Raw genomic sequence first — 14,593 nt, 5'->3', positions numbered from 1 at the left:
TTTTTTCAATTGCTTTTCAATATGTAGTTTAAAACCTTAAATGCTTACTCAGAAGATAACTTAAGCACCATTCCGCTATGATGAAAATGACAGTCTTATATAAACCTAACAAAAAGCCTACCTACTCTACCTATTTTTGAAAAGGATGTAACCCTAACCAAACAATTTTTTTTTTTAGGCCTAAGTGTGATCTTGACTTTTGAGGTAGGCACACCACATTTCATCTTGGTATGTCAAACACATGTGGCAAGTTATCTTAAAATAGGTTTATATAAGAGAGAGTTACAGTACAGACAAGAGTAATTAAGCGAGACACACTAACAGATGTCTGTAGTGTTTTAATGCGCCCGCCTTTGGAGCGTAAAAGAATGAGAAACTAGGGCCAGTTCTAACACGATGCTTTGCTGCAAACAACAGCACACACTCTCAAAGGCTACGATAAGCTGTCGAAGCAAGTGAGTTAAAACTGAATTAAAGTGTTGATTTGTTCATTTGTTTATTTCTATGAAACATAATTGGAATTTCTACACTGATTTCCATATTATACATTAACATACATGTCAAGTAAGAATCATACAAATTTGCACCATTTATGATCAATGATAAATAATACATACTGAATAAGCATACAAAATAGAAAGCTAGAAACTCATTTCATCCATATCTAGCGCTATAAATACTGCTACATTATAATCAATAACACTGTTTTACATTAAAATCGACAAGCATGACCACCTCAGCTTCCTATCTTGCTGTTTAAACAATGGAATATTGTGAAGCAACCAAACTATACATACTTCATTAGTGCTGATCATTTATTTCAAGGTGTTTACACAATGATACATGTACATCATGACATGTATTATACTTTTAATCAAAATAATGTATAAAGTCACCAAGACGCATGTTGACGACCAAAGATCTCAACAGCAAATCCTATTAATGTAGTTTTTCCTTCACTGTGGAGGCCTGTTGTATGTATTGCCATTCAACCAGGTCACTATCAGACAGATTGGATTCAATCGAATTAGAATGTTTTTTTAACATTTTAATTAGTTTATGTGTCCGACTTTAAAACTTCTGTAACCATGGGTCATGAAGTTCACTCAATAAAACATAGTGAATAACATAGCACTAAATAGAACATGTCAAGTATTATAGAAAAAGATGTATCTTAGCTCATAAAGTATGTAGCAGAAGAACGCCGTGAATTATCTTGTTTCTAATTAATTAATTGATAAAATTGAAGGAGATTGTTTTCACGATAGAAGAAAACTAGAGAAACAAGATGAAAATGCAGAAAAAGAGAGCCATTATTTGGTTTGATGACAACAACAGATTCAAACGTTTGAAATCCATTATTTGGCTAACTGAAAGCATGTTCCCTACATAGCTGCTGGTTAATCATATGACCACAGAAACACATGACAATCGAAATAACAATGATCGAAATTTGTATAAGCCACATTAAAAACCTAGTAAAACCATAAAAAATCTTTCTACATAACATTACCGTATATAGATTTATTGGCCAGTTCTTAAATATCTGAATTTCTAAGGCTGAAATAACAGAATTTTACCTTTTTCCCTTAAAATTTCAATGGACTGAAAATCGAGAGCAAAACTAAAACAATGAAGACAATGAACAGCGAAGACAATGAACAACGAAGAGTACGAGACATATATGTGAGCATTGTACAGGAGATAGGTGGTGAGTAACAAGGTGTACGGGACCCTAGTGTTGTCAGCAGTATGTGGAGGGTATATAGGCCAATAGCTCATGTTTCGTCATGGGAACTAACTGTTAAACAGCAGACAATTGCTTGTTTGGAAATGTTAATCTAAAATGAATAAACTGACCACAAAAAATGCAAACTAGCTTGAAAGATTTCAATGCAAGAGATTTCCCTGATCCTGCAGAGTGAAAATAAAATGTCAGCAGTAAATTGACACTACTAAACTAATCCTAAATACCAAAAACCACGTAACATCTATATGTGTGTAACAGCTAAATGTGTGTAACAGCTATATGTGTGTAACAGCTATATGTGTGCGTCTAAATGTTCATTCTCAAGTCATGAGAACATCTAAATGACCATGTTCACATGTTGACAACACTTTTCAGTTGCAGTTGTCAGTTGCCTGGTGGAACTATGATGTTAAATCATCAAGTGCACATTTTCAACAAATCCTACAATAGAACTAAACAATATAACATCCATGTACAAATGAAGAACGTATAACATTTTGGCCTACACAGATAAGTTAGGACATTGCATCAGTAATCACACAGCATGCTAGGAATGTGCAATCATAAGCTCATAATAATACATAAATCTTCACACATAAAATATAACAATCAGTACTAGGCAGTGCCCCATTATCAGAATAGTTAAAATCCATAATGTAGATGTTCATGTGTTATTAACAACAATAACAAACATGTAATAGGTCAACACATCTGATTATGTGAAGTGGAAGTTACACATGTGCATCAAGAATACATTGTTATAACAATAAATCAAGTATCAATTCACATACAGTGATACACATGAACATAATGACATATACGTATCTTTCAAATCACTGATTTTTAACCGCAAGCAAACTCAATGATCAACATTAAGTTTAAACTCAACCTCAATATATTATGTCGGCTTCTGATGTTCACATTTATACAGTATAATTATCTTCTTGTGTGAATGTAAATAGACCCCATAATGACATTGAGAAAGCAATTAAAAATAAAGCCCATAACAAAGGAATGTGAGTTAACAATGCATGTACCTGGTTGGTGCCCAGCTTATCAACTATAACAACTTGAAACATAGGATCCATCATAAATAATGCAGCCTTTCTTATATCATAATTAACAACAAGATGTAGAGTGAATAATACAAAACGAGATGTAGTGTGTATAATACATCTTGGTTAGAAGTACTAAACCTGCCATCACAATGTCAAGTTTCTAATGTAAATATAGATAAAGTGCTAAGGAGGCCATTGTATGTAAGGATTGTGACTAAAATGCCGAACATTTGGAACAGAGAGCTATTGGCCATTCTTCGCTAAAGCAACACAGTAGTAAATATACAATGACCAAAATAATCATAAATGTTTGTGTCTTCATTATATAATATGTACTTTCATAATTAGAAATGTTATACTCATTAATGAATAGGAGAGAAGAAAAGATACGTTTTAAGCACATTATAGTAACAGTACAAAATCTTGTTCATATAAAGACCCAGGTAATACTGGATCCTTTTTCTTCTTTAACCCTCCCCCCCACCACCCCAGTTTTCTTGCATTTGTCAAACAGCATCAATTTCATTCACAACTAAAAAGGGACAATTTGATTAAAAAGGGATTCACGTGCTTATTACTAATAACAATAATATATGATGCATGTTTAAGTTATCAAAAAAATATACTTTACTGGACTTTAAAACTCACTATTTCTGTGTTTACTGACCCTGTAATACATACAGTATCTACAAAGACCATAATTCAAACTGGAGCTGATTTACCAATATAGGCCGACAGCAATCTAGATGGGGAATCTTGTCACTAGACAGCCTATTCGTATGTTCACTTGATTGACAGAAGAGTAACAAAGGGAAGTAACCATGGTCACACATAAAACAGTGTCAGCAGCAGCTCTTTCCCTTTTTAGACTTGCTGCCTTTACTGTCCAGTCGTATTCTGTCCTGTGGCTGGTCGGCCACACGCTTCTGTTGTTCTTTCTTCGTTTGTAAGACCAGCTTCGTTATGGCAACAAACATCTGAAACACAAGTGTATTCTATTTGCATTTCGCTCCAGAGAAGTATTGCATAATAGCTTGTATAATTACTGTTAATGCTTTACAGAGCGTATGTAACATTATTAATGCCACGCGACCATCCGCGTGTCATACCAGGGTGTGAGATAGATGACAACATACCTCCTCCACATTTTTGTTTTCCTTGGCACTCGTTTCAAACAGCTGTATGCCCATCTGCTCGGCAAACCTCTGAGCGTCCTGGGTCAGTACCACCTTCCTGTCCGGGTCATCGTCCTTATTACCCACTGAAATATGGCAATGTTTTCCCTCAACCCACATGACCAGCACAATATTCCAGTTGACAGCAAACATATTTTTTAACAAAAGCATAACTGCAAAAGGTTTATATTCAATTTACCATTTCAAATCATTCATATCACAGATGCTTCTCGAAGTATTACAAAATAAAACAAGAGCTGTCGCAGAGACAGAGCGCTCGACTATTCCCCCGCTTTTCAGTGTAAGGATCTGATAGTTTTGGCGAAACATGCATGGATCACTGTATTTAGTCTCAATTCAATAAATCAAGTAGCTGGTGAAATATTAACCTATATATGTGATTACATGCAAAACCTTGACCAGAATTTCTAAGTTGAATAATAAAGGGGCAAAATTTATATGATATGCAAGATAGAGTTATCTAACTTGATTAATTAAGAAGGTTGAATGGCTGAGAGCCCTTGTATAAAGTCTCAATGCAATACATCAAGTAGTTGCTAAGATCATAATCTATGTGTCCTTACATGCAAAGCCTTAACCAGAATTTCTAAGTCAAATAATAAAGGCCCATAATTTGCATTATATTCTAAAAAGTGTTATCTAACTTCATTAATTTAGTAGGTTAGATAGTTAGGAATACATATCTAAAGTTTCAATGCAATACATGATGTATTTGCTGAGATATTGGCTTAAATGTGGTTACATGCAAAACCTTAACCAAAATTTCTAAGTCAAATAATAAAAGGCAATTATTTTGCATTAAATGCAAACTAGAGTTATCTAACTTGCTTAATTAAGTAGGTTGGATGGTTAACTACCATTGTACATGTATAAAGTCTCAATGCAATACATCAAGAAGTTGCTGAGATATTAACCTATGTGTTCTAACATGCAAAACCTTAACCAGAATTTCGAATAAAGAAGGGCAATTATTTGCATTAAATGCAAACTAGAGTTATCAGACTTGGTTAATTAAGTAGGTTGGATGGTTAAGTAACATTGTATAAATTCTCAATGCTATACATCAAGTAGTTGCTGAGATATTAACCTATTTGTGCTTACATGCAAAACCTTAACCATAATTTATTAAGTCAAATAATAAAGGCCCATAATATGCATTAACGCCTCCTCACATAGGCCAATCCATCAAACGCAGCCTGACGAACTGGATAATTTTGTCAATTCTTTTTGACCAAAACTGTTTGAAAATTTGTTACACAATTTGAAATATAACGAAAGGTAAATGTAGGGGAACTATTTGTTGTGAATGATTAACGAAGTGTGACGGTTACTGTTGTTTGCTAAAATGCCTTGGATCGCGCGAACAAATTTTGTTCTTTCCGTTAGGGATTACAAACACAATCATGCAAACCAAAGCGCAACACTGCGCAATCTTCCAAAGCCATCCGAAGCTTTCCGAAAGTGGATTTCTGCATCCGGCCGTTACTTGACGCTGTACCCGACTGGCGAAAACCAGGTGGGGTCAATTTGCCTTCTAACTTTGTCCGACTCGACACCACATGGTATTGCTGTTTGATTTTCAACTTTTTTGAAGTTTAGTAAGTGCACAAGTATATCCCTATGACCCCTGTGGCCAGAATGGCCTCCCCTCTAACTCAGGTTCTGCTGTCCTCATGTCAACCTGTCCGTTATGACCAGGAACCCCGATGTTCTCGGTCAAGAAGGAAACAGCATAGATAGTAGTCTTCGTGGTACCACCCGTCCCCTATCTGCTCCAGTTCTGTTGTCTGCTCCAGATGCTTCATCCAGTCCACGGGCCATCACACCGCGTAGTCGGTGAAGCACCAGAGACTTTGTCAGTGATTATATGATCACTGTATTTGCTGCTTTTGTATCATTGTATGCATGTTGATTACATCTGAAGTCCTTTTACATCAAAGAAATTTTGCATATAGAATTTCTTGTCTCAGTATAATTACTTCTCTTGTACTCTTGTCCCAATATTGTAGTGTCTTCAATCACTTTATTCAGAATTGTCGAAGACCTGATCTGGGTCTACACTTTTGCAACACCATAAGACCCATTTCCCCTTGATATGGCTCAAATTAATTAATATTGCAAAGTTTTGATGATATTTACAATTGACTGCCATACCATTTTGAAGTTAAATATTTATTTTCCTTTCTTTATCAATTTTTTGAAATTTATAATTTGATTCATTTTTATTTTTAAATAGACTGAGTTCACAATAATATTTTCGAAACCAAAAATACATTATTATTTTCAATTTTATTTCCTCTTAATTTTAACCTCTAGTTTGGCACCCTCCTGTCTTGCCACAGCAAACTTCCCGCTGAAGAGTTGATCCAATGCTTCATAGTTGATCCAATGCTTCATAGTATTTCTCACAATCTTTTCTGCTTGCTGTGTTGTAGCCCCTGATATTGACAGTCTTGGTATCCTCCAAGTTGCGATCTCTCCTCCATTCCCCCAGGAACCAGGTCGCCTCTTCAGTCCTATTCATTCTGCATAGTGGGATACCTCATCCTCATCAAGTTGTGGAGAATGCAGCATGGCTTGACAATCAGCCCCACTATGGATGGACTGTGGTTCATCTTTGAGAGGAGTATCTGAAATGACCGAAGACAAATATTGCCATGCGTAAAAAATTAACGTGAAAGATTTTCTATAAATAAAATTCCAATCGAACTTTGTTAGGTTGGATGACTTCGGTTGGTTCGAATTGATGCTTATCAAACTAATTATTTATGGACCAAAACATAAATGTTTTTGTTGTGTAAGCAGTTCTACTGTATGTTTGGCAAAAAAAAGAGATAATTACCTGGAATCGGTTTGCCAAAATGCCAAAGGCGTTTTTTGAGCCTTCCTAGCCCTGGATAACCGGTAGTTTAGAATGATTTCCTCTCCGGTTAGGGCTCTCTGTCCATAGGGTTTCTGCATGTGCTCACTGAGGCTTAAGGCGTCACCCCCCCCCCCAAACCACCACCAAGAAAAAGGGCATGTCGACGGTGTCATTGGAAAAGGGCTGTGGGTCTGGAAATCCAATGGAACCTTCCTGCACCCTTTCCATGAATTCTTATGCATTATAGATCCTGGCATCTACACTTGAATCATGCTCTGGCTCCTCATCTCCCCCTAAATCGGCCTCTGATGAACTGGTTGATGTTAAGTTATTGTTGGAAAACTTCTTGGTAGGCCATAGCAGCCACATACTGCCAGCATCAGGCGTTGTGTATCTTCCATTTTGACAAAGGAATAACTAATCCTTAATATTTCGGCTCCTCTTTTTATATACAAAATTCAAGAAATACACAAAACTGTTGAGATACTAAAAACTACTCAAGAAATTTAGATGCGTTATGATTCGCGTGGATTCGAATGTCGTATTTACCCTTTGTAATGATTCGTATGCAAGCGTCTGCCGTTCCTTTGTGAAAGTCAACCAATCGTTACAATTCGCTTTAAATGGTCATGAAATTTCGGATTCAGTTAGCTACGTAATTATTCACTATAGTTCGTAAACTATCGCAAAGATTCGTCATGGGATCGTCCTCGATCGCTTGATATGCAAATTAGCTGATGGCGAGCTCCCAAACGCATTCATACGAACACCATCAACGATGAACAACATACATAAACTAATGGGAACAAATTTAACTCAAGTCCTATTTGCCAGTACACGCGAGTTGACGTCGGGGGGTTTTCAGGAGGCTTTAAAATGCAAAGTAGAATTATCTAACTTGATTAATTAAGTAGGTTGGATAGCTGAAAACACATATCTAAAGTTTCAATGCAATACATGATGTATTTGCTGAGATAATGACCTAAAGGTGCTTACATGCAAAACCTTAACCAAGGTGTGACGCCGATTCTAGGGTGAGTAGTATAGCTCTCCTTATTCTTCGAATAGTCGAGCTAAAAATAACGCTTTGAGCAATGCATACCATGTTTCAGCAAACCTAAATTTTAAACAAAAAACGCTGTATACCTAAAATTCTGTTAACAACATCACAGTTTGTGTCTATTTCGTGAAGCCATCTCTTCACATTAGCAAATGACTCGCCACTGCTGACATCATACACCACAACCACCCCGTGTGTGCCCCGGTAGTATCTGCAGCAAGGAGACAATGCAATGATACAACATACCTAACATGTTGGACAACATTTTGAGAAACAAGAGGGCCAAGTCCGCCCTATATTGCTCAACTGCTTGGATAAGGGGTTCTTAAGTTATTGATCGGACAACATAGTGGACGCCGCCCACCCAAATGCTTGCACTTATAAAAACTAAATATGTATTTGCTTATAAAATTACAAAGGGTCATAACCCTTACAATATTAAAATTGGATTTAAATAACTTATCTCAAAAGAGCACATTGTAACTGTGAATAAGTTCATGAAGTTTGAAATTGATATTTTCATTGACTGTAAAACAAAGAAATAATTTAAAAGAAAAGGACAAGTTCTCCATATAAACATATAGTGAAAACTAGCCCCGCCTCTGGCAGCCATTTTTTATGTATCACAATGTGGTGAAGGAATTTGATATATGGTCACCTAAGGAACATTTCTGTGAAATTATTTTGACATCAGGTCAATGGTTTCAGAAGAGAAGATTTTCAAAGTTTTGCATACTGTGAAAAGTAGCCCCTCCCCTGGCAGCCATGTTTTTTTATAAATTAACATGGGGTGAAGGAATTTGATAGAGGGTTACCAAAGGAACATTTCTGTGGAATTAAAATCGGCCAAGCAGATTCCAAGGAAAAGATTTTAAAAGTTTTCCATATAGACATATAATGAAAAGTAGCCCCACCCCCAGGCAGACATTTTTCTTTACGAATCAACATCCGGAGAACAAAATTGAGAGGGTCACCTAAGGAACATTTTTGTAAATTTATTTTTAAATGAAGTTTTCCATATAGACATATAGTGAAAAGTAGCCCCCCCCAAACACCTCTGGTGGCCATGACAGGGTTCCCCCTGGGTTCTAACACATTAATAACACAACAACAAAGCTGTTGAGCTAAATCTTAAAATAGTTTGCTAATAAGCGACATAATAGTTAAAGGCTGCCATTGTTAATCTGTGAAAGCAATAAAATGCTGCAATAATTAGCGAGGTGTTGACTGGGCCATGACTGCTTGCCCCTAATTACCGGATTTGATGTCGCACCAGCAAATACGCTTGATTTATGACAGTGACCGAATCGATTATCATGCAGGCAGCATGGGCACTGCTTACATCATTTTAAGATAATTTAAAAAAAAAATTGTTGTCTCCATAAATTCGCCAAATTTAAAAAGTTCTCCACTTTTGTCGATGCCAGCGGGAACCCTGCACGTTTTTTTTACATATCAACATGTGTTGAAGGAATTTGATACAGGGTCACCTAAATAAGGAGCATATCAGTCAAATTATGTTGAAATCAGACCAGCAGTGACTGAGAAAAAGATTTTCCAAGTTTCTTCTTCCCGTTGATGGCAACCAGAGTTCTGCATGGAACAACTTTTATTGAAAGAATCTGGAAGTTGTTATGCCAAACATTGCTTGGTCAACGGATAAAATTAAGTCATGATTCTGACTGTATGACGTTGTCTACTGAACAGGAAGTTTTGACAATTTCATGGGTTAAAACTCTGGAAAATATTATGTGATACTGATAGGCTTGTTTTATCAAAACACAAGAGTTGTCACAGTAAATGCCTCTTATGTGCCATCCAGTTCAATACATTATGCAATTATTTATATGTAGACAGTAGATTGAATTCAGTCCAGGTATTACACACAGTTACAATAAAACCAAGTTTGGTGAAGATTGAATAAAAATTGCTTGAGTTAGAGAGTGGACAAAGTGAACGGTCAAATTTTGGCATTCAATTGACATTCTAGGGCCATAACTGCAAGATTCAATATTGCAATATAGTTATTTTTATGATTTTTATTCTAATTATTTGTTTTGTAGGTTATATTTTTAATTTGCCCACTTGGTCCATTTATTAAACAAAAGAACTGTTGATCAAAAAAATAATATTGGCGGGCCTTTAAGTTATTTTATAATATATATGTAACAAGCTACAATATTTCTAGTTAGTCAAAAGTGATTTCACTGATACCAAAGTTTTGATTACATATAAAATTAAACATGTAGTATAGTAATCTATGATCAGCACTCAGCAATGGACATTCATGTATATCCCCAAATATATGAACAAAACCAAGCAAAGCCAAGCCAAAACAGTAACAAGCCAAGGGTTGATTTGGGCGTGTGGTAACATCGACAACTGGCTTACGTGGAGGTGATTGTCCGGAAGCGTTCCTGGCCAGCAGTGTCCCAGATCTGGAGTTTCACCTTTTCACCATTCACATCAATCGTTCGGATCTTAAAGTCAACCCCAATTGTTGTGATGTATGTACCTACAAAAGATGCACCTTTGTAAAAACATGCTTGTAAAATCGATCTGAAACTCTTCTTATTTAGTCTATTTGCAGCATTTCTTAAACCTTTTTATCTAAAATGTGCACTTACAGTCAATCTACACATACATGTAGCAACATTTTACAATCACAAACCTAAATCTAATGCATTCTAAAACCACACATTCACACAATACAATTATCCTAACAGACCAATACAAACATTTTTTTTTTAATTTAATCAAAATACAAGGAATGAAAAGACAAGTTCAAAATAAAATAAACAAGATTTTAATCTTCAAAGAGTACCATTACCGGTACATTAGTAAAAATCCAAAGAGTATCAGGTGCTCACAGTACCTGAGAAAGTGTTGTCGGAAAATCGCAGGAGTAGGCTACTTTTACCAACACCTGAAATTGAGAATTGTTTTAACTTTGATCATTTCATATGATGTCAGTTCTGATGGTTTTATATATGTTACTCTTTTACCAAGTTGTGGTACATGTACTCTTTTACCAAGTTTTGTTGCTCTTTTACATGTACCAAGTTGTGGTACTCTTTTACCAAGTTTTGTTACTCTTATACCTAGTTTTTTTATTCTTATATCAAGTTTTGTTTTTCTTATATCAAGTTTTGTTTCTCTTGTAATTGTAGGTATCTATTAGGGCTGAGTACTGGTTCTTGTATCAATCGGGATACCGGTATCTGATTTTCAGATGAAATAAAATATCAAACGTGTGTATCGGTCAAAGATCAAATAGAAGCTTGAAAAAACTGTTTTTTTCTTTGTTTATTTTGTATCATTTTCATCCATGGGTGCCAGCATATTGGTATTTCAAACTATTGTGCCATACCAGTAACCTATGATGTACATAGTGTGGTATTCCTGGTGGATTTGTCACCCAACATGGTTGTGAAAATGAAAGTTTATAATGTACCCGGTACCTCAACTTCAGAACTTCATACAACAAACTTGAAACTACAACACTGGTTGATTTAAAACTTTAAGTCTCTATTCATCGGTTTATTTTTATTAACTATCGTCGTCCAACTTCATTTAGTATTTAATTATTGAAAATTGTGACATACAATATAACAAGGTCAACACAGTGACAATCACTAAAATTCACTTTGCAATTACTCAAGATGTAATTATCAATAAAGTGGGATTGACTTTCAGCATGTAGGATTTCTATATTGTACAGCTAACTTAAAGTCCTTTTCAACCAATTGCAATGATGGGAACACTGCATTGGGGGAAAAATTCATTAAAGCAAGCATGACCTGATCAAGACGCGTTGGATGCCATGGTATTTGAATTTCTTAAGAAAAATGCAATAAATGGCCCTAAATGGCACTGATGTTTAAAATATGATTGTATCTTCACCTGTGTTGTGAAAAAAAGGTTAAGCAGTTGATTGTTAATCATTTAATCTTTCTCAATTTCTACAAAAATATCATATGATATACCGTATAACGGTAATTCTGTATCTATACATGTACAAGATGGAAGGTGGGGAGACAAGAGAGAAGCATGGACCTACCCTACCTGTTTTTGAATAGAATGTAACCCTAACATAAACAATTTTATTTTTTTGGCTTTACAAAAAACAAGGACATTTCACGAAAAATAAAATACATGCCAACAGTCGGTTACATTCATTTTTAACTGGAGTCATTTTGCACCCTCCAGATTTTGGTCACTTCATACTTGTAAGATCAATTTTGTACCAAACAGAAAGTCATTTTTATAATATCTGACAAAAAGTGAAACAAAGGTTTAGAGTTCTATTTTCTATATAATTCCTTGATTTTAATATATTTGTTTTAATCAATTTGATGGTAAGTTATTTTGTACCCTGTTGCTGGTTGAATACCAAATTCACTGATACTGATACACGAGTTAACTGTCTGTAAAAAGCTATACATAGCTTGTGTTTATGTTATATGATATCCGACAATAAACAAATATTGACCTGACTTGAATTTAGTGAAAAAATCTTCTACAAAGTTATAATTCAAAGAAGTAGTTGTTTTTGAGCATTTGAAACAAAACAAAATGAATTGTAGCAATGCATTGTAACGGCAAATAAAGTATTTAGACTTCCATGTTTACACGTGTAAACAGCTTCATGTCATTTTCCAGCCGTAAATGTCGACTAATAAAAAGAGCATGAAAATATTTCCAGTATTTTATGTGTCATGTATAGTTAGGAAGGGCTGATTCGTCAGGCAAACGATTGACTGCACTTCCTGCATTTTTCTGCAAATGTTCTATAGTTGTTGATTATTCTAGTGTTTGAAGATTAACATTTAGTTATGTTATTGTGAATTTCATTAAGATATTTATGTAAAATCAGCTGAAGCAAAATAGCTCTACCGACTAGTCTAAAATAATAGACGTGTTATACGGGATTCTTCCAATCCCTAACGTCTAAACGGGAATGTGCAAAAAACGGGGGTGTTTTAAAAATATTGAAATTGTTTTAAGTGAAGTATTTTATGGTTGAAATTGATCATAAAGAGTTATATTCATATTTTACCATGTAAGTGAAATGTTATTTTGCACTAAACAAGCATTTAATGCATTGAAACAAGTTGTTTACCTTTCCAATAAAACGAAAGTTGACTGACACAGACAACAATTATGCGAAGGGGAACAACTCGATACACTCGTAATAACTCGGCCTCCTCCGACAAAGCTTCGAGATAGACCTCGTTATACAAGCGTAACAACTCGGCCATGGCCGAAATGTTCCGAGCGATTTAAAACTGTGCCCTGAAGCCTTGCAGGTGCCCTTCATGTATATATCGTTATGTTTTGACAGAATGAAATGAAGAAAAGCCGTCAAACTCATAATTATAAGTTAGATGTTTATTTTTTGTGTACGGAACTAATATAAAATAACATTATCTGGTAATATTTCTTGTTTTTATGATATTTTATAGACGCTATATGCTTTAACCCGGAATCCTGATCGGAACAACTACCCACTTTTGATACTTAACAATTTGTACGTGAAGGATTTGCCATATCAAAAATCTAAAAAAAAATCCGTCAACGTACAATAATTTGGACTACTCTACCGACCAGTCTATAAGTATTTATTTTTATAAACAGTCACTCATCCAGGGTTCTCAAAATGATTTGGCATTCAATATGTTCCCTTAACATGGTATCCAGTCGGGAAATTAAAAAATCGTCAGACCCTGAAGTGGCTGTTTATAAGAACTACACATCAGGTATAAATTTTTCTATTGCATAAATAATGATAATTTTGTGGATGGAATTATGAACAACGACTTTGAGCATGGTCACAACACAATTAATGTCAATAATAACATTTAATTTCCAAAATCTAGCCACTGTGGGTCCCAACCAGTAAATGGGAGTGTCAAACTGTCAAAGGATAAAACTATCTTTAGAATGGAAATAAAAATGTTTTTACCACTATCGCCTATTATTAACAACTTAAACAGATGGTCATATTCTCTTGCCATTTTCACGGTGATTTCTCATAAAAGTTAGATTAATTATTGTCGAAAATAAACTATCACAAATTCCGGAAGTAAGGCGGTATAGCCTATGCGCATGCGATATATATTTTTTTTATTTTCAATCGTTATAAAATCGAGGTTAAACACAACTGAATTAATTTCTACCAAATTTCCGAACAGTGGACTCGATTATGAACAGCTCTCTTCCTGTGTTTTTCTCGGCATGGACGTCAAGGCCAATGTCAAATTAAAGTTTGACCCCGTTGAAAATTGAGCACAATGGTAATTTTTTAAGGTTTGAAATTGAACCTTATAACATTTCAACAATAAATGTTATTACAATGCAAGCAAATATTCGTGCAAATGTTACGGTGGTAGTGGCAAAGAGCCTCGAACAAGACGCACGTTTTTAATTTGCTGATATCAATATTAGAATCAGCATAAACGATTAATGAGTAGAGCACTGTAGTTTCCGTGCTTCTGATCTGCTCAAAGCTCCGTACTGGTCCGGCGGCCGTGGTTGCAAGCCCGGACCGGGCGCACTAGCATTTACTCGAAGGTTTACTGGACTGGTATCAGGAGAAAACGAGTGCCTTGATCGACCCTAAAAGTAATTATAAATGAGGGGTGAAAAGTTGGAACGACGAAAAAA

The 14,593-nt window shown here is 35.3% G+C and overlaps 1 protein-coding gene across 1 annotated transcript; it reads right to left on the bottom strand.

Moving 5' to 3' along the window:
* Positions 1–479: 479 nt before the first annotated feature.
* On the bottom strand, positions 480–14,029 carry LOC128231729 (ras-related protein Rab-35-like). The gene is made up of 6 exons (XM_052944864.1): positions 13,893–14,029; positions 10,803–10,853; positions 10,319–10,442; positions 8,014–8,138; positions 3,945–4,069; positions 480–3,785 (listed from the first exon to the last, which is right to left on the bottom strand). The coding sequence occupies exons 1-6, from the start codon at positions 13,942–13,944 to the stop codon at positions 3,651–3,653; spliced, it is 612 nt and encodes a 203-aa protein (XP_052800824.1). The 5' UTR covers positions 13,945–14,029; the 3' UTR covers positions 480–3,650.
* Positions 14,030–14,593: the final 564 nt, after the last annotated feature.

The sequence above is a fragment of the Mya arenaria genome, chromosome 4 (assembly GCF_026914265.1).
Source record: "Mya arenaria isolate MELC-2E11 chromosome 4, ASM2691426v1".
NCBI lineage: Eukaryota > Metazoa > Mollusca > Bivalvia > Myida > Myidae > Mya > Mya arenaria.
This window is presented reverse-complemented; position numbering and strand designations above follow the sequence as displayed.

Bases quoted from the DNA above. Each gene is read 5' to 3' on its own strand.
- LOC128231729 (XM_052944864.1), bottom strand. From the start codon at position 13,944: ATGGCAAGAGAATATGACCATCTGTTTAAGTTGTTAATAATAGGCGAT. The intron at 10,854-13,892 runs GTAAAAACATTT...TCTCAATTTCAG, and splicing joins GTTAATAATAGGCGATAGTG to GTGTTGGTAAAAGTAGCCTA. The intron at 4,070-8,013 runs GTATACAGCGTT...GCCATATTTCAG, and splicing joins TGTTGTTAACAGAATTTTAG to TGGGTAATAAGGACGATGAC.